Here is a 20,720-nt window from a genome sequence, read left to right on the forward strand (position 1 = left end):
GTAAGAGAATACAATCCGTTGTAGGAGATATACTGAAACTAAAGTGCAGCATATTCACTATGCCTGTTTTAGCGGTGATGGTGAGGTTCCTCATCAGCACCCAGTACTGGTTTATTTTATGAGTCAGAAGAAACATTGTTATTTTTAAATGTGCTTCTAAAGAGGCAAGCAAGAATTCTTAGGTGAAAGGAATGATACATTTTATTGTTCTGCTGATCTCAACATGTTTCCTACTGCTGCTTATGTTGTTTCTGTCATAAAGAAGCAGCAAGTCTTAGATATCACAGTGGGAAAGGAACAACAATCAAGGGATAAAACCATTTGTTGAAGATAATTTTTGTGGGATCAATGTTAATTGCCCTGCATATAGACATTGTCATTAAAAAATATAATTTAGGATTTAATACAATTGGAGGGGGTGGCTCTTTCAAGGATTTGAAACAAGCCTCTAAAAAGAAATATGCAGATGAGGAAGATGAAACCTGCCATTAGTAACTACCTCCACTGACTGTGACAAGGGCAATATACACAGGATCTCATTAGGAAGTTCCAGTGGACCTTACTCAGGTGTTTAATTAATTCCATCCAGTTACAAATGAGCAACGACATAATGATTTTCAGGAGGACAAGAAGTCCTGGCCAGCTCATGGCAAGCGAAGCAGGGCCCCATTGACACCGCCGCAGCGACAGACTAATCTGGCCAGGGCAACAGGCAGCTGGAGCCAGCAGCCAGCGTCCTCCAGCTGCTCAGGGCTGATGCAGCACAAACCCTGTCACCTGGTTGCTGTGGCTTCTCAGCAAAAGCTGGAAGCCGTCACAGTTGTTCCCTTGATATTGTTATTGTTTTTAGCTAGCCTAAGGTAGAGACAGAGGAGAGGGCTAGTACTGTAGAACTGTATAACTTAGCAGGTGCCACAGCTCAGGTACAGATGGCTCATGGTGGTTGTTGTAATTCCCTGGTTATTTTTAGTGGAGCAGCCTACTGTCCCGAGCTATCGACAGGAAAACCTACAGCAGAGATGCTGCAGATGCCAGCTGATATCTTCTGGACATTTGTATTTCTACGATCGAGTAGTTTAAAATGAAATTTTCACAAATCAATATAATTGACCCTACTTCTATGGGAAGTCACTCAAGAATAAAGTCTGAGGAAACAACTTATTCTACTTCACAGCTTAAAATAGACTGTGTATTTCTACATTGATTCTCTCACTGGCTGCATGAAAAACATTCAACTCCTCACATTAATGTAGAAGTTATAGATTTCATTGGGTTCAGGTAGCCTCAAAGCAGATTATCTGACCTCCATGCAGCTAGAGGAAGAAACTTTAAATTTTCAAAGATTTTCTTGAATGCTTTACTTAAGAATCTGCTGAACTTCAAAGCATGCTCCAAACAATGTCGAAAACGTGGATTTTTCACTTGCCCTCTTAAGACATAAAAAACATTTTAGAGAAATTCTTTAAATCTAAAGCAGAAGTGTAAAGTTTTCTAGTATTTGTATATGGGTGAAATAGATCTATGAACATATCTAGCTATATGTTCAGTAGCTTACATTTATATTTTTGTCCTTTGAATCCTAGTATTTTGTCTACTTCAAATAGTTTTCCTTTATTAAATCCAGCAAAATACACATTCAGGAGAATTTGGTTCCACAGCAGCACAGGGGTAATGGCCTTTATTTAATGAGTATCTATAGCTCTCAAAAGGGAAACAGTTTTAAACTCTTTACTCCCATAGTTGACTTGTGAGCTGTTGTTAAAAATTGTATTTGAGTCAATGAAATGTCTCATCTGACTAATGAGTTAGAGTAAGGAAGTACTGTCTTAGTCCCAAGAGCTTTAAAGGAAATCAGTGGGGATACTGTGAAATACAGTATTACTTGTCAAGAAAGAAAGGAAGATTAACTTTTATGGCAGCTTTACTTCCGAGAGCAAGATAATTTTGTATTTATGTTTCCTGAATTGAATGCAAAATCTGAAACAGCACTTTCTGTCTTTTTAGGCATTGTTTCAAACAGGGTTGTTGTAGGTCTGATTTTGACCCCATGACATAAGCATATCTCCAAGTAAATTGAGACTGAGACAATGATTAAATAGAAATAAGTCAGTTTTCAGTGGAAGCATCATTTCTCAAAAACAGTTTACATAGAAGGGACAAACAAATATGCGCAACTGTAGATAAGGGCAGACACCATTCAGTGCATTTTATTTTCTCAGATGAGTACATTAGGAAGTTATTTCAGTCTTCTTAACTGGAAATTATCAGAAGCATAAAATTCATTGTATTCTTAAACTGCAACCAGATGTAAGCATTCATTCCAAAGAGTTGGTGAGCTGGAATAATACATTTGGACGTGCTTTGAAGGAAAAACAATATTTTGAAGGAGAGTTAAAGGATCACCCTTGTATTTTGGAATCTTGCTCGTGAAGACAAGAGGTTCATCAGAGGATTTGTAATTTAAAATCTTCGTATTTCTAGAAAGACATATAAGAGAAATTGTTCGTATGTGAATTATTAAGCATTTTTCTGTTTAAGTTCTTTGAGAACTTGACCTTTTTCTCCCTTAGGAGATGAGGACGATGAGTAGTAAAGGATTAGTGTGACTAAGGGCATGTCTCTGTCAGGCAGGGCAGTGCCTGGTTAGAAAACTGAGGAGGCTGACAGATTTAGGCGGCACAATGCATACCGAATCATCGAAGCAACACAACAATATCTTGTAACGCTACATCTGGAATCACAAACCCTGCCTCTCAGGGCTAATACCACTATCCTATTTTCTATCCCAGCCTGGCACCATATTGCACAATGTGTCATAGATGAAAAATGCACTTTCGGTCTCCTCCACACTGCACAGTTCTCCAGTGTTTCACTGAACTCATTCCCCAAATCAGAGATCTCTGGGAGTGATTTACTTTACTGATTTGTCAGCTCATAATCTCACAGAGTGATGGTGGTTACACTGCTGCTTTTTGGCATATGAGGCTTTGAAGCATCTCTAGGATCTTTGCAGGTCAGACTTTTGCTCGTTTCTAACACTTTTCAGGGCAGACATTCAACAGTTAAAGTTGTGATTTAAGTGTGTTTCAGAGCAGAGTTCTTTTAAGGATCACAGAGCTGCTGTTTAATCGTTTTTACTGAAGCAACAGACACAAAAATCAGGTCTTTTTAATATAGCAGCTGTGAAACAGATATATTTTTATGAAGACAAAAGGACTTTGTCTAAATGACAGAGGCGTAGTCTTGAGCTTTGAGCATTTTTATTTTTTGTATCTCTTCTAAATAGGTAAATTTAGAAATTCAATTATTGTATCTTTTTTTAAAAAACAAAAATAAATAATGCAATGTGTAACCTGGTGCCTGCTGATATCTTTTAGAAAGCATATAACATTGATCAGACCTGAAATCCCAAGACAGTATGTAATTTTCCTGATCAACAACTCCACTTGAAAAAAACACACTGAACATTTCTAGGAGTTCCATTTAACCCCAGAAAAGGTGGAAGATCTTTCTTTTTTCCTTTTTCCTTTCTCATCTCTTTTTATGCCCCAAGGCCCCTTGGTCTTCCACTGAGAAAAGTATCTTCCTTTTGCCAAACACAGACTGAACTGAACAGATGTTATACTAACAAAACTTCAGCAAGCACCGATGTAGCACTAGTGCTCATTGTAGAACATTAATTTGTTTCCAGTTTTATCCTCCTTTAATGTAACTTTTATTTTTAATTCACAGTTCATTTTTAGTGTCTTGGAGATGTTCTAGTTTCTCGTAGTCTTTGATCTTTGCCAGGCTTGCAGTATCAAGCTGTAGTGTGCTTAAAATTACTTTGATGAATCAATAAAGATTCTTAGCATGAAGTGTCTAATTTTTATGCTTCCAGATTTTTTTCAGTTTCTGGCCTTCAGCTTTGAATCCACAGTAGCTTCAGAAAAAAAAAAAGCAGTTGTGTTTCTGTATTTGCTGTAATTTATTTCACAAAGATGGAAGTATCTGATTCCAATTCATTTCATGCAAGAGTCAGACTAGGTATTTTTTAGTACCTATATTTATGACTGTAATAATCTGTATGTGTATTTGTTTGTAGGTTGACCCCATTGCACTATATAATGGTGAATTAAATGAAAGATGAAAGGCTGCTTTAAGTAGAATTGTATTATCATTGCATGCACTGACATCCAACATGGTGGTAGAGAGCAGTTATCATTTGCAGCAGAGACTAACAGTGTCAACGTAATGGGAGCTTTGAAAGACTTCAGTTTCTTCCCACTATCTTACTTACCACGGGGACAAACCTTTCCATAACCTGGTAACTTTGTGTTGCTTGCCTATGAGAGGGTCATTGCAGCTCAGAGATTAATTGCCTGCAAACTCATGGAAACCCCATAGTCCATTCATAGGAGTTTCTTATCGAAGTTTTTAGACTTAAATTCTTTTGACAGGCCTTTATGTTCAGTCACACACCTCAGGTTGTCCAGCTACCCTCAGCACTTCCCACCTTGCCTCATTCTTTTGTAACTTGTTCCTGCAATTTTTGCCAGGCCATATCTGCAAAATTAAAAAACCAAGGAGCTCATATAAGGAATTTTAGGACTACTCTTAAGACTGAAGAAACCATGCTAATGTGATTTTCTGTTTGAATTAATGAAGTAATGAAAGATGATACTGTAGTACTACTAAAATCAGGAATTAAAAAGACCATTTGCATTAAGTCCCTGGAATATGTGGATGTAACTGTGGTCTGCAGAGTATATTTGATTTTGCCTTCAGCAGGAGCACGAAGAAGGAAATGAACACTAAAAATTGCATTTCTTATCTCCCATGTATCACATTAGTTGAGACTCTTTATCTGTGATACTAATTTTTCTTTAGCTCTAAGAGTTTTAGATGACGTGGAAAGTTTTCAAAGGCTAATGCAAATGAAAAAAAATTATCTTTATTATAAGTGTGAATCTTATGGAATTAACAAATAAGGAGAATTATTTAATCTTTAGCTGTAATGCTGTTTCGAATGTGGACCAGGAATAACTGGGTGTGGTCAAAATATGAGGATTTTCTTAGAAGAATTGGGGTCTTGTTTTCTGAAAAGAGTGAGGACACCAAAAAAAACCACAACCTACCAAACAAAAAAAACCCCAAACACCTTGAGACTACATCCATCAAAAAAATCAAAAAATCAAAAAATCATGTGGATGCTTTTCAGATTTTAATAATAAATGACAACAATAAGACCAATTTTATTTGTTGGATAGCAGTCATTGAATAAAAATACAGTGAAATATTTTAAACTAGTTTTAAGTCTAACACTCATAATAACAGAAAAACAATTAAAAACATGGAGAACAAAAGAGTGCAAATAACCTTACTTTTATTCCCTTGAAAAATCATCTCTTTTCTATAAACCGTTAAATGTCACCACACATTTCTCATTATAATGGTAGGGGAAAGTTTGATACCACAGGTGCCATTTTATGATTAATAATTATGAACAGTTTTTGGATGTCAATTGCTCTTCTCATTGAAATGTAAGAAGAGACAACTGTTGTGGAAAGGTCGTATGAAACCACAGTGGAAACTTAGGCTAATGCAATTGTACAACACCATTCATTTTATATAGCTAGCTTCTCAGTTTATTGAAAAACCTGTTTTGTTGTTTGAAATTACAGTGAAATGGACCAGGCACTCCATCTATACTTGGCTGAATCAATGTATCAAGGCACAAATGTGAAGCATCTTTCAGCTTTTAAATAATTTGCTTAGACTTGTTTTCTGTACATCTATACCGTCTCATTTAGGCGGCTAAAATATTACTTCTTCTATTAAGTGTCGGTATGATAAAGCTACTCTGCCATTTATTCAATGAAAATCTGCAGCCTATATTTAGATGTTATTTGGCCTTCCCCTCAGCTGCTCACTGTTGGCTTCCACTCCTTCCACTGAATAGCATAACTTAGTGTCTTACTGTTTTCTAGTTTAATTTAGTTTGATCTGTATGGGAGAAAAGGTTCTTTAAATAAGAGTTTCCAATGTGATCTAGAAGAGGTAGTATTTAAATTTTGATACATGAACCATCTAATTCATTTCATTGATCAGTGAACAGAAGACGACTCTTGTTATTTATGATGTGGAAATACTCATTAGATTTGAAGGATTCTGCTGTGCACAACATTATTCTGAGCATTTTGACAGTGTGATTCAGTTCAGAATTGTGTTCAATAGGAGTTCAGAGGGAGTATGTTATAAAAAGTTTATTAGCAGTCACAAAATGATTTAGGTGGATTTCCATCCCTTTAACACTTTATATACCAGCTGTGTTCTTCAAGTGTTACTAAAAGAATGAGAGTTCTCCTTTTTTTTCCAGTCTAGCTGTTTTAGGAATATGTGGGTTATGGAAAATAAAAACTAATGAAAATCCTCCCCTGACTCACTAGCTGCACATTTTTAACCTTAGACTTTGCCTTAGTCAAAAGTATAGTCTAAGTCAGTACATCTGGAATTTAATCTCTATACAAATTGCAGTTTCCTCCTTCCAAGTTGTACCAAAATTTCTTCAGGTAAGATTTGAAATCTCTTGACAATAGTGATGCAGTAAGACTGTTCTAAGGAGACCGGCTGTCTTGAAAAGACCAACCTTAAAAAGTCAATCTTTTCAGCTTGAAAAGAAAATTTTGCTGTGTGTAGCTGAAGAACCTGAATGGTCTTAGAAATAGTATCCAGAGAAGGTGTGGTCATATGAGGAAGAAAGGTACAGGAGACCATGTAGCAAGACAAAAGAAGGCACATCGTGGTAAATGATACTAAAATACCTTAAAAGCATACCACCTAGTTCATATTTTCTGACTATGCCAATCTAATGGCTACAAATCTTACAGTGGCACATATAGGATGCCATTGCTATAGAAATTTCTTAGACTTGATCTTAAAATATCCCTTTCCATACAGACATGATTAGACTGAATTTCTGCTGTAGGAGAGGTGGGGAAAGAATGTTCTTCCACAAATCCCTTGGAGTTCTCTCGTTTTCGGCTGTCTTGTCACTCAGTGGTTATAGTTTTCCTTTGATTTGCCTTTTCTAATGTTGCAACGTTTCCTTAGTTCACACAAAAAGATATATATTCTTCTGATAATTAGTTCTGTGCTTATTGGCTGTAGGGAATAAACCCATTTAGAAAACACAGACAGAACTTCTGCACTTGTTTGCAACATCTAGAGAAAAACTGAAGAAGTGGAAACAGGGAATCGAGGTTATGACAGTTACTGAAACTATAAACCAGAAGTGGATTATGTAACAGTTGCTGCACTGGGAAGAAATGGAAGGATATCTGAGGGATTTTCATTGAAAACCAAAAAATTAATGGAAGAGAAAAAATGCCACTGAATTTCCTGTTCTACCTTAGTTTTATTTGTATTTGTTTGACAGGTTGAAATTTATTACAAATTTTCTTTTACATATTTGAAGTGTGGCTGATGCTTGTTCTCATGCTTGTTTTCAGACCTATCATTTTGCCTTTATGTAGGCAAATTATTTCTATGTTACCACAGGAAAGACAGATCTGTCTTTACAGATCTGTCTACCACAGAAAGATCTCTGCACTTTCTCCAGCATGTAGATTTCTTTTCTAAGGAATATATTAAGATCGCAGGACCTGCTGTTAAATTGTGATTTGTGGGATTCCTGTTACTTAAAGTCATAGATGCCTCCAGTGCAACCACTGTAGCAGCCATCCTAGCCTCTCTTTGTTGACAGTGGGGTTTTACTCTCTATGTCAAAGGCAGAGTAGGAGTATGATTTATGTCATTCTAAAGTAAGCATCTATAAGAGGAAAGGTGGCTATCGCTTCCCATATAGCTTCCTGTAGACATGTAACTGTATATAGTAACATTCAATAAGCAATATTGAGTACATTCAGGTATGTCACTGGATAAATATTTGAATTTTTGATATTTCAGTAAATAATTTTGGATACTTACATAGATATTTCATATCTATGCTGGTAATGCAAACACTAAGATCTCATGAATCTGTTTGCAAAATTTTATCTTCTACATCCCTACCATATTATATATATTTATATATTTATAACTTTAGATGTCCTGAACATATAAGGTGGTGCCACTGGAGAAAGAAGTAGGGAAAGAGAGGGAATCTCACTGAAGTGTTTTAATATAATAAGATCTGTCAGTTATGAGAGTCCTCAATTTGTAGGGAATATATTTCATAACTACAGATTAAAAATTTAAATCAGATATCTGGTTCCCTGGCATTCTCTAAGAAATAAATAGTTGTATCCATCAGATATTATAGAGACAGGACTTGAGCATTCCTCTGAGATGTCTCTTTGCTCAGGATCAATTCAGTGAAGCTCAAAAATACTTAATCGAGCTTTGACTATATAAAGAGCTTACTATTTTTTTCAGCCTTAGTGTTTTAATTCCCCTGAGCCTGTCCAGTTCATCTAATATCCCAGAGGATCTGTTCTATATTGCTACAAGCCCAAAAACTACAATCCAGTTGAAAAGAATATTCTAATAGAATACAAATAGGCTGTAAAAGTAAATGTCACAAAGAAAGTACAGTTTTATCCCAGTGAACCTCCCACTATATCAAAGTAGGCATGACACCTGACTGACAGTAATCACTCTTTTATACGTCTGAAAAAGCATAAGATACTTTTTGACGATTAGTAGGGAATATTCATGTCAATCCTTGTCCTGCAGACTTGTCACTCTGAAGAAGTGATGGATGAAATATTTAGTAAAACCTTGAAAGTTTTAATGTCATTGTACAAGAATTAAGAATTACTATTGCTAGTCTTAAGAATTATTACTAGTCTCACGATTTTATCCTACTGACCTAGAAGAATCTTACTTTTATTTTAAAAAAAGGTATGTTTAGTTTACAGCAGGTATATATATTTGTTTTCCTTTTTTTTTTTTCAAATTTTCTATTTTTGTCTCAGAAGAATCCCTGTAAAGATATGTTTTCCCACTCCTTACATTCAGTTTCATATACAGAATCAAGGTGGTATTAGAGGTGAATTGCTAAATGGAAATATTGATTAAAACAAAAAAAATCTCTGAAAGATTCCAGATGTTTTGTTCAGCCAAATTGGCTTTGCCTTGGGGCTTTTATTTTTCAAGGCAGCTGTAATGATAATGCTTTAATTCTTCATAAACAAATCTTCACCTTTTGAAGAGCTGAGAGGACTTTCACACAGACTGATTCCATGATTCCTGCCTCGTGGAACTGATTTTGTTAATACTGTGAGACTGTGAAAAGAAAAATGTTTCTGACCTTAGCCACTAACTGTCAAAGTTTCAAAGAAGGAAAGCTAGTTCCACAGCTTCTGCCTGCCCACCATGTCACTCAAACAGTACTTTGATCCATGTGGTTGACTAGAGTAAGGTGCTCCACTTCCAAGCACACTTTTGCCCAGGATTGGCCACACGTGGTGATAAATTGTTCCAAGATAAGGCGTGCCAATGAATAGGCAAAGTTTGGTCCCACTGCCTGAAAAGTTTGAAATTCAATTAAATATTTAATAAGTATCCAAACTGGTAGATACTTATCTGACTCAAGCAATTTATCAGTCTTTACATTTAGTTTATATTAAACACCAGTTCGGTGTAAGAACATCTAGACCAGATTAATTTCTTTCATTTTTAGGAGAGAGATGTATTTTCTTTCTGTTTCAGTGGCCACAGAGAAAACTGACAAAGTCACTTTTTTGATGCAGCTCAGCAATACCTTCTGTCCTAGCTGAAAGTTTTAGTCAACATTCAATAAAGGCAATGAAAGTGCCAAACAACTCTACACCATCTGACTTATTTCAGACAGCGTACATAAACAGACATGGGCACAGACATACATGAAAAGAAAGGTGCTTCACCATCCTCCTAAAAGACATCCTGGACAAATACACATTGGCAGTATCTGGTGTGATCTGTGGTCCTGAGATGCAAGTTTTGCCCATGTCCCAGTTTCACCATGGCTGGTCGCATGCAGAGACTTTCCAAGGCACTCAGGGGGCTGTGCCTAGCCAGCTCCCTCCTCGGTGGGTTGTCTGAGGTCAGGATGCAACGTGGATGTCACCACTGGTTCTAGAGTTATTAGGGACATGCACCTCCTATTTGGACAACAATCTAGCATTACACAATGATTAGCACACTGTCCTTATGCTTGTCACTGTGGAGGGTTGTAACAATTGTCCAGAGTCTCCTAGAGGCTTTGTAACTGTGATTATTTCTCTTTCAAGCTTTGGTTTTCCAGCGAATTACAGTTGCCTCAACTCTAAGATGGGAACAATCTGAGAAGACCTGTAAAACGTGATTAAAACAAAGGCGTGACAAGGTTTGAGACAAAATGGAACTAAGTTGCTTGAAATGCTAACTGTCTTATAAAATGACTTTGATGCTTATTGTTACTCAGTCTTAGCGGTAGAACTGAAGGAAAAAAATGAAATCCAAGCAATCACAATTGTATCCCTTAAGCTACCTAAAAACCAAAATCAAATGAAGGTGGATTATGCTAGGAAATGAAGAAGAAATTTTTGCATTGGAGAAGAAAGGAGGGCTGGGAGGGCTAGGAAATGAAGGCAGGATGTAGTAGTACAAGGAACCTAATGAATCCTTTTTTACAAAGAGGAGTTGTTTTATTTCTCTGTTCTAACTGGTAAGGATAACATACAGAATGAAGATGTATTTTAAGAGCCTAAGCACATAAAAGTATATTTGATGGAAAGAGTATCATGGGAATGTAGAAAGTTGTGGACAAGAAACAGAAGAGTTTGCTTAGTTATAAATGAAAGCCAGCTCTAATGAAATCTAGTAGATTTAATAGTTGTGACAGGATAAATCAAAGTTTTAAGAAGGTGATGCTCACAGAATAATTCAAAGAAAATCAATAAATTATTCTTGCCTTCCCAGTATAGATTTCTTTTCCAAAATAAGAGTTTTTAAAGTATAACTTCGTCTTTGCTAATGAGCAACTTAATTGTTGTTCCTTGAAATGCCTGCCTGCTTGAAACAAAATCCTGTCTCCAGATGAATTACCAGTTGCTTTTTATCAAAGTGTTTTTGAAAATGGCTTTTTTCAACTCAGCTCTTACAGCAATTAAGAACTACGAAACTTACCATTTAGCTCCTAGAAATACTGCAAGTGCTGGCACTCATGACAGGGTGAACTGTTAATGCCTTCTGATGCTCTGAAGGAATTCACTGAGATTCCAGAATTCCAAAACTAGTGCATTTTAAAAAAGGAATTTCATCAGTGGTATAAGTTTATTGAATTTGTTCATTAGAATGGATGTTCCTTGCTGAAATGCATATTCCTTTATTACAGTGGTGTTAATTTTGGAAATGAAAATTGGGGAAAAGATATTTCAGAGAGTGAAAATCATCTTAATGCTTTGCACAAAAGAAGAAATGAAAGGGATGGTTGGATGGGCTCTGTCATTAACTCTTATTATGAAAACCTGCTGAGACTAATACATGCAGACTGTCTTATAAAAGGCTTGAAGGCTGAAATATCAGTGTTTCATCTTGCTGTTTTCCTTCTTTCTATAATGCACTGTGAAAATGCAATTATGTGATTTTGTAAGTTATCCTTAAAAGCGAAGCCAATTTTTCATGCATACTAATGTACTTAGGCAGTATACATTTTGCCTGGATCAAATAATTTCTTAAAGATACCATTTGATCAGCTTGATGTTTCTTTTCCAAGTGTTTTTATAGAAGGCAGAGACATACTGAATAGCATTTCTGGTTACTGTCAAACTATAACTCTGAAAAATTAGAGAAACGTATTTTTAATGTATTCTCTTCAGTGCTGAGAATCATGAATCTTCATTTAAGTCACTGGAACTTGAGTAAGCTCAACTTTCAGTAGCATATCCCTAAAGTAAAACTTACCCTGTTGCATACTCATCATTATCATTTTCCTATCTTTTCGGACCATTACTCTGTAGATTGTTGCAGTTCTGTTATCTGCCTTTTTGTTGTTGTTGTTTTTTCTTCTTCTCTTTTTGCTGTCTCCGTTTACTGAATATTTCAGAGTCCCGTAGCATGCATCCCTCAGCATCCCTCAGTTTAGTGATGGAAAGTGTAAATTTTGAATTTAAAATCTCTCCATACATTGATATTGTTTCTATTTGTCTCTCTCAGAGCTATTCTAAGTGGACTTAATAATTTTTGAATTATAGCTTTAATGCAGAGCTTCAACATTCAGATAATTAGCAGTAATTCTCTAAATGTAATGGTAATCTTAACCACAAGTCTCTGTGGATTATTTAATAGGAGAGACAAATTTTCAAAGCAGTAGCTAAGGGCAGAGTAGTAAATAACTACTGCTGTGCCCAGATTTTCCTACATGATTAACAACAAGTACAAATGTTTTATTTGGTTTATTTGCATACACTTACCAACCTTACACTTAACATATAGAGCATGTGTCTTTCTCTAAAATAAAGTAGCCTGTCAAAGCTGAGATGAGTTATTGTAACTAGTGCCGTTATAAAGTGTCACTGAACTCTTTTTATTGAATTGTTCTCAGCCTGGTGATTGACGGTGTGCCAGAGGACACACATGCTCATTCATAACTTACATCTTCATAACCTTATTGTCTGCTCTCATTTTTCTTCATGTCACCATGAAGAAAAGAGAGAAAAGAGAAAAGAAGAAAAGAAGAGAAAAGGAAAAAAAAAAAAATAAAAGAGGAAAGAGGAAAGGAAAGAAAAAGTGAACTTAAAATTAAAATCTTGGGTGAACAAATCTTGACTTCAGTTCATTCTTTGACTCATTTAAATAATTTTAGTAATTTGATATGTGGATTTATCTGATGTAGAGCTTTTTTCCTTGAATGAAACAGAAAGTTAAACTGTAGAGTTAAGCTACTGTTTTCAAATAATCTAAGCAATATTCTTTTAAGAAGTTAAGTTTTAAGAGAAAATCAGTGAGAAATGAAAAAAGAGAATCTGTCATGTGTTTTGAAAACAACTTTAGGTGAAGAAGACACAATAATCACATCTTTTTCTTTTAAGATAAGAGATTCTGCTATACAGTATCAGTCTTCAGTTTTATTGCATTTTAACATGGGAGTTTTTTTCAAGCTATTTATGAAAGACCTAATCCTAGGAACTGAGATCTTTCAAAATAAGCAAGCATTCTGTGTACTGCAGTGAGGAGGTAGCAACAGCCCAAATCTATAAGGAAAGTGCTCAGAACCTTCTGAAAATAGGACTCACTCTCGAGCAATGAAACCTAAATAACTAGATAGATGATATTAGAAATGTCAGCAAAGATATTCACTGTTCTGTGATTTGGAGAAATACAGCTTTATAGAAAAAGTCTTTAAAATATGGGCAAATGAGGAAAAGCTGTGATTTTTCTTCCTTCCACCTCCTGCTTCTTTGATGTACATGTAAAAGTGCAGGACTGCACTCCACTCCTTGTTGAGTAAAAGGAGGAAGCAAGGAAGGAACTTACCTCATCATGGGTTACTTCATCTTTAAACTACTTGGTCAGCCATCAAAAGGCTTTAATGATGACACTAAATCAAGGAAAGTAAAACTTCATTAAAACCAGGTTTATTAGTTAACTTCATTTGCACACCATGAAAATATGCTTGATTCTAAACCAAGAAGAAATAGCCTGAAAAGTAAACTGCCCTCCTGAAATACTCCTGTAAAAGAGGGATTAGCATGCATCAAAAGCTAGAGAAATGAGCAGTGACAGTTAAAGTCACATTATGCTCATTCTGTACTATGTTTCCGTGCTTTGCATAACACATATCCTGTTTGAAAAATTCTGGATGTTAACAGGTTGCCAGGAATATACTGTTTTCAAAGGAACCTGAGAGCAGAGGAGAAAAGCTTTTTCTTAACAGTTTAAAAAAGTATGTAAAAAGAGTTTGACTTCTCTCAAAAGTCTGAAGGGTGCTATAGAAAGAGAAGCCTTTTGATACAGTGAATCTTGAAAGTCTTTTTATGGTATTAATAATAAACAGTTAATGTTTTTTGATGAATCATTTGAAAATATTCTGTCTCTGATTAAAAAGCCCTCAAGTATATTTGGTTTGAAGAGTCCAGGAATATTTAGCAAATGTTTTTATTGCCTCCATCCATTTGGTAAGCTCAGCTTCATTTCCTGTGTCTCTGCTGAAATAAATATCAGATGCAAATGAACCCAGGAAATATTTTGAAACCAGCTCGGAATATGAAGAGAAGGAGAGGTGCAGATCAAGAACAAAATCTGGGTTTCATTGCTGTTTCACTGAAGACGTAACAAGGCATATCGTCTCGTAGCAGAACCTTTATAATTGTATCTGGAATACTTAGTGTATTCTTCTGACAGAGAGTGTATTCATGAGAAGTTTCTTTGCTACGTCTTGTAATTGAAAATTACATACTCCTCTTCCATGCTTTGGATTCAGTTCCTAATATCGTTCTGACTGTGTTAGAAATGTAGCCTTGAGAATAACGGTGGTCTCTGCTGTGTAGGAAAAATATTAAACTTGGCCACAAAATAAAAGGAATTCTAAGACAAAAAGAAATCCTTCCCTCTCCTTTATTCTTAGTATCCCCAGGTGAATTAATGAGGATATTGAGTCCAATAAGATATACTTTCCCCCTGAAGTTCTCAGAAGAGAGGTTATAAACACTTTAGATCATTCTTCAGATGAAGACAAGCATGAAGAAGATTCTGAATCGCAATGTAATGAAATAATTAAAAAATAATTCCCCTCAGACTACCAGAAAGTAGATAAAAAATCCTCTGAATACGAATAGGAATTTTCCAATATGGCTAGGCATATAGACCCACAGATCTAAACTGGTTACGGTCTTCTTAGAAGTAATTCTGCCATATTCTGAGAGTGTTTATCACTCAGCATGATGGGACACTGGAAGACCAGGACCCACTGCTACAAGTAAATGGAAAAACATACCTTTTACTGTTAAGTTTTCCTTAATGATGGCTCACCACCTCAGCTTGACCTTCGACTATGTTCAACCCATAGAGGGCAGTGACATGCAACTAATAACAACTTTTCAAAGCCTTAAATGAAAACACCCTCTTTCACACCTGTTTTTAGTGGTCTTGCTGTGTGTTTTTGGGAAGAAATGAAATTTTGTTAGCTGATTTGTCAATAACATTGGACTTTCAGAATTTCTCAGGTTGGGTTTACAGGATTATACAGTACAGAATTACAAAATAGGTTGTAAAAAATTATGTTCCGAGGAACTTCCCAGAGGTGTTGCCCAGTAGTCTGCACTAATAAATAGTGGACCACATGCCATGAAGAAATAAGTCCAAAGTAGAAATACACATGATAAAATAGCAGGTGTTCTTCTATTGTAGCCCATAGTCCACTTGTCCTGTAAAGCTTATGGGTATGACCAACAAATAATCCTCTTTAACTGTTTTTGTCTGCAACAAGATTAGGTGATCATTAAGGCTATTGAGACTGCTGGGTCCCTCCCTTCCCACTGTTCTGGGATGGAACAAATAAGCTTATCGCAGTCTGGACCTATGATGAGGACACGATAAATCGGACTAAATTTCTCTCTTTTCTGCTATAGGTAGAGATATATGTTACCAGGTTAGCTTGTCTGATACCGAAATAACTTTTTGTCTGTCAGGAGGTATAACTGGGCAACATGGCTGTTCCATTTTTGATTCACAGAAACATTTAGACTATGCTGGCTGCTATGATTAAGTTTGCATAGTGAAACTTCTGCCTGCTCTTGTGACGATGTTCTGCACCTCTTTTCCTTCTAGGAAGTTCTAGTGGTTCCCTATGTATTTGCATAAGGAAAACATCTGAGATTCCAAGAACAATAATTATTATAATACTTGGAGTTTTTATTGATACCTCAGTGCTGTACTGTTGTCTCCTGAAATATTCATTATTTAAGTGCTAATTAAGTGTTAGATATTGTAATTGAAATATTGATAGGTATATACACATACAAAGATGGACTTTTGAAAGGACACATTGGTTCACTGGGTTTTCAAAGAAGCTATGAAATGCTATTGGTCATGGCTGAGAGTCGCAGAAGTGTATCCACATCTTAACTGTTGGCAAGATTTTTTTCTACATTTCACTTGCAAAGGAAGGAGAAATGTTTAGAGAGTCCTTTTCCCAGAAGAGCGATGGGGCTCAGGAGGAACCATGGATTTGTACATTTGAATAGGTAATAAATGGGCAGTGGATTCCTGCATCATGAGTTAGACCAGCATAGGAAGGAGCTTCTTGATAATGAATAAAAGATAAAGGTGGGACTATGGTACAGAAGACACTTTAAAACTGTTTATTTTGGTATTATAGATAGAATTCAGCTAAAGAATGTGAAATCAGTTCACAAAGAGGCAAAATAGTCTAAAGAATGGCTGTGTAGATCATAAAGCAAGAGTTGGGTGAAGGCTTTAGCAGTCCTCAACCTATGAGATATGAGAACTTCTGAATTTTAACTTATGATGTTCTTTGAGATGTTATGCAGAAAGAGTTTACAAAATATTAATATAGACCTCATAAGAATTTAGAAGGATTTTAGCACTGATAAAATTACAAGCCTGAACGTCATGCAGCTTGTGGGGCTGTTCACAAGTCATAAAAGGAAACATAAGGAAGAAAGATTAAGTTATTTTAGCCACATTTCCGCTCAACTGAGGGAGATATCCACAGAAGGATATTGAAGAGATAGTATGAGATTTTAGTCTGAACAGAAGAAAAATCTGGTTGTTGTCATGTGTTAGCAGTGATGTGTCATTGTTAACATTTTGCTGTCAAATGAGATATCTTGCTAAAAAAATAGACTTTAACCAAGCTTTTAGGGCAAAAATATTTTGCTTGTGCATTCTGTGTCAGCGAGATCTGAGACCCTCTCTTCTCTCCTCTTTCAAAGACTTGCATACATGTAATAGACAAAAATTATAATTGTCTCATAGTTCAGAACTGCAATTTAGCCTTTTGTTTGGAAAGATAAGGGTTTTTCCTTTCATGTACACTGGTTTCTGGGTGCTATTTTTCCATGTTACTTTGGAATACCCTCTTTGGCTGAGAATGGTAGGCTGGTGGTTTAAGTCATGCAAGAATCTTGCCTGGAGTAGAAAGGCAGGCAATAAGAGGATGCAAATGGGAAACTGGATGATGACGGTTTTAGGAATGTAAGGCAGAGTGTGAAGTGAACAAATCTGAACTGGAAGGAAGGCCAAGGCAAACGTAATGAGCCATAAGGAAGATAATAGTGTGGCTTTCATACAAAAGTGTTGGTGTGAGGAAAAGAGAGACTGGAATTACGTGCAAATAAGCATAGCAAAGAAGGCTATGTGGAGCCTAGGGTAGGATGCTTACAATACAGAAGAGGGCTGCAATTTTTTTTTTTTTTTTTTTTTTTTTGGTAAAGGACCACATGCAGCTTGACTCCTGCAGGGTAACTGGAAAATGGGATTTTTGCCCTGACCAACAGCCAGCATAATCAACCCACACACACACAGGCAGCACTGATACTATCGACCAAAGCCACAGATCTTAACCATCTTTTGTCAGTCTGTTGGAGCATAGAGTTAGGTTGGGCCTTTTGCCACTAGGCCAAGTTGAAGAGCAATCTAGACACTCAGTATGAGTATGTGTCAGTAGAAGAATAACCTCATAAAAGCAGAAAAAAAAAGTGACACTGTGGCCTCCAGCCCCCTCTACGCTGAGACACATTTCTTCTGATTGTCATCTATCTCTTCTACATATCTCTCTTTTACATTAGTACATGTATATGGGAGTGAAAAAGATCAAAGGATTTCTGGATGCAATGGGCATCCAGACTGATGCACAGACTGATTTTTTTTCCCCCTCAGGCCATATTTGTGTTTGTTTTAGAAGCAAACAAATTCCAAGGATATGAAAGAAATGCCAAAGCACCAGACATATTAAATGGCTGGAGAATGCAGAAAACAAAACAATAATTCATGAAATGGAATCTGCAAAGCTTACAAACAATGATCCTCTCATGCCAAGTATGTATCCAGAAGTGTATAGCTTACAGGCCTTAGCCAAGCCAGCTCCACTGTCTGGGCCAAGCTTCCTGCTTGTCTCTCCCTTTCCCACCTCTTCCTTGGCTGTTTCATGCAGACGATGTGCAGGGCTTGTGTTTCTGAAGGGACTTTTCAGTCCGGATTAGAACAGCCTTCATGCAGTTCTGCAGGGGATGAGGTTGCTTTTCATTCTGTTATGTAGAGCTGTAGCTGAGCAAGTGAAAAATCAACCTTTCATGCTTTATGAAGTGCTGCTGTTGTATAGGAACTGCTACTGTTGAACCTAGACAGGAAAAGAAATGTATCTCTCTTCTGCATTTTATTTGTGTACTCATATTCAAGAATTTGTGAAGTGCAAGGAGACTGCTGTTCCTGTTGTAAAGTTTCTATCTGAAAAAAATTCTTCCTAGCAAAAGGTATTTCAGTGTCTCACTGTGAAAAAAAATGCCCCAGTTCTTGCAAATGCATAAAGATTTGATACTTTATGGCTGCGATATCATATACAAATTGATTGCTATGACATTTTTATGTGGATATTTCTAAAGAAATGTGTGATCAGTATCATGTGTTACTCGCAGCATCCTTTACTCAAAATCAATGTGATAAATGTAACATAAGTCTGAACAGAATGTCATGTAATAAAATATAATGTGAAATCAATCAAAATCAGGCTAACAGCAGACGAGGCTCATATTCTTTTTAACTGTACTATATAAATATTTATCTCTGTATATTTTAAGAAGCTCCACTGACTTCCATACATCGAAACTTAAACACATGTGATTTTTTAATAGGTTTGGGATTTAATGTTGGGATAGATACAAGTTTTGAATTTTTCTGTCTCGCTTAAATGCATAAAAGTAAAGGAATTCCCTTATCTTTTAGTATTATTATTATCCACTTCATTTTAAGTGTCCTAAATTCACCACTAATACACAGCACTGAGCTACTTTTGTAAAATTAATCAGTAATTTCTTACAAATAATGTTTGGAATTTTTCCTATTCCAAAGAGTTCTCAAGGGCAGACAGAAGAGGCTCCAGATACAACAAATGGGTTAAATGTTAAAAAGTGTTTCTCTTCTAAGTTTTGTTTTTGTATTCCATGTTGGAGACCTTAAAGCCAAATGTAACTCATCATAACCATCTATTTTATTCACGTCATGAATAGATGGAAGATGTTTGCAGACTAAAGAAGTTACCCAATAATATGTAATACTCTTTTGGAGGTTATTCAAAAATATAACATTTTTGTGCATGCTTGTCTACACTTTCCTATTCAGAATACAATATCTAAAGCACCAAAATTCATTTTCTCGTCATAAATATGCATAAGACAATCTTACTAACATAAATCTGATCTAACAGGTTCACCATGTATAAAGAAATGTAACTAATTTTCTTCCCTCCCTATTTTTACTGTTGTCTCTATTTTCCTTAGATTTTGCTTGTTCATGTACTACTTTCTTAGAACCTTTGTTATGCATTACATTTAGCTGTTTGATGCATCACACAGTGTTTTTATTAACCCTAGCTGGACTACTAATGGGTTTTGATAAGAAAAGACTTAGCAAAAAATTTCTCATTTACAATTTGGGTGATTAGTCACACAGTCATAAAGAAAAATAAATTTGGACATACACAAAACTTTTGCAAATATTTATTTTAGGTGCCATCATATATATGTATCATCCATTCACAGCAATTGAAACTTTAGCATCTGCATTCTAATACTATTATTAAAAAATGAAGCATGTTGTTTGCTGCTGGCTTGCCAGTTAGGTGATATGATTAGACATTTAAAGAAAAGTGTTAAAATATATTAGCATATTTGAAAGTCAGAATACTCCTATTTACCTTCAAATAAACTGTACTAAACATATGATTATCTTATATTTGTTAGTTTTTCCTCCCTTGTATTACCATTGTCACGACTTTTTAAAGATTTTACCTGTCTGACACCCTAATTTTAAAATGGTAGACTAGCCTTGCCTCCAGTAATATATTCTAAACACAAAGAACGAATCTCAGTATTATATAAAGTTAAATACAACTCTACCAAAATGGACTGTTTTGGAGTTCAATCATACACATAGTAATTTCTGTACCGAGACTCCATCTACTACTGATGTTTATGTGATTTGTATGGTAATCATCTCATTTTGCTACTTTTCCTATTATCCTAGCAAAGCATATATTTACCATTTCTTGACAAAACTGAAGAGGTGTCTTCCAGTCTTCTCTCTGTATCTTTTTTTTTTTTCCAAAACTGGTATTTGATAATCCATACTTACATGTATCTTACTATATATATTTTATTCAAACTTCAGACTGATGATGGGATTGTGAAAATATGGAGTGAATCAGGAAATCACGGTGGTGAGTGGAACAAAGTCGAGTTACACTTGGGGAAACTGAGGAATTTTGAAGTTATCTTTGAAGGCATTCGTACCAGAGACCTAGGAGGAGGAGCAGCAATAGATGACATACAGTTCAACAACTGCACCACAAGTAAGTTCAAGAGGGAAGTTTCTAAAGGGATGTTAAAGGAGATGTAGGATGTTCTTCCTTGTTTTTAAATACATCACTGTTTTACTGTTTTCATCATAATGTCACTGTTCACAAAACCAGTTATGAACACATTCTTTTCACTCTTATAACTACAATACCATTTTCTACTCATACAGAAAGTCTTGTATTA

The 20,720-nt window shown here is 35.8% G+C and overlaps 1 protein-coding gene across 1 annotated transcript in view; it reads left to right on the top strand.

Moving 5' to 3' along the window:
* MALRD1 (MAM and LDL receptor class A domain containing 1) overlaps nt 1-20,720 on the top strand; it is a 295,081-nt gene that overhangs the window by 157,789 nt on the left and 116,572 nt on the right. The window contains exon 28 of the mRNA XM_076332119.1: nt 20,350-20,530. Within this exon, the coding sequence (XP_076188234.1) occupies nt 20,350-20,530 (181 nt within the window). The remainder of the gene's footprint in view (nt 1-20,349; nt 20,531-20,720) is intronic.

Source organism: Aptenodytes patagonicus, chromosome 2, assembly GCF_965638725.1.
Source record: "Aptenodytes patagonicus chromosome 2, bAptPat1.pri.cur, whole genome shotgun sequence".
In the NCBI taxonomy this organism is placed as follows: domain Eukaryota; kingdom Metazoa; phylum Chordata; class Aves; order Sphenisciformes; family Spheniscidae; genus Aptenodytes; species Aptenodytes patagonicus.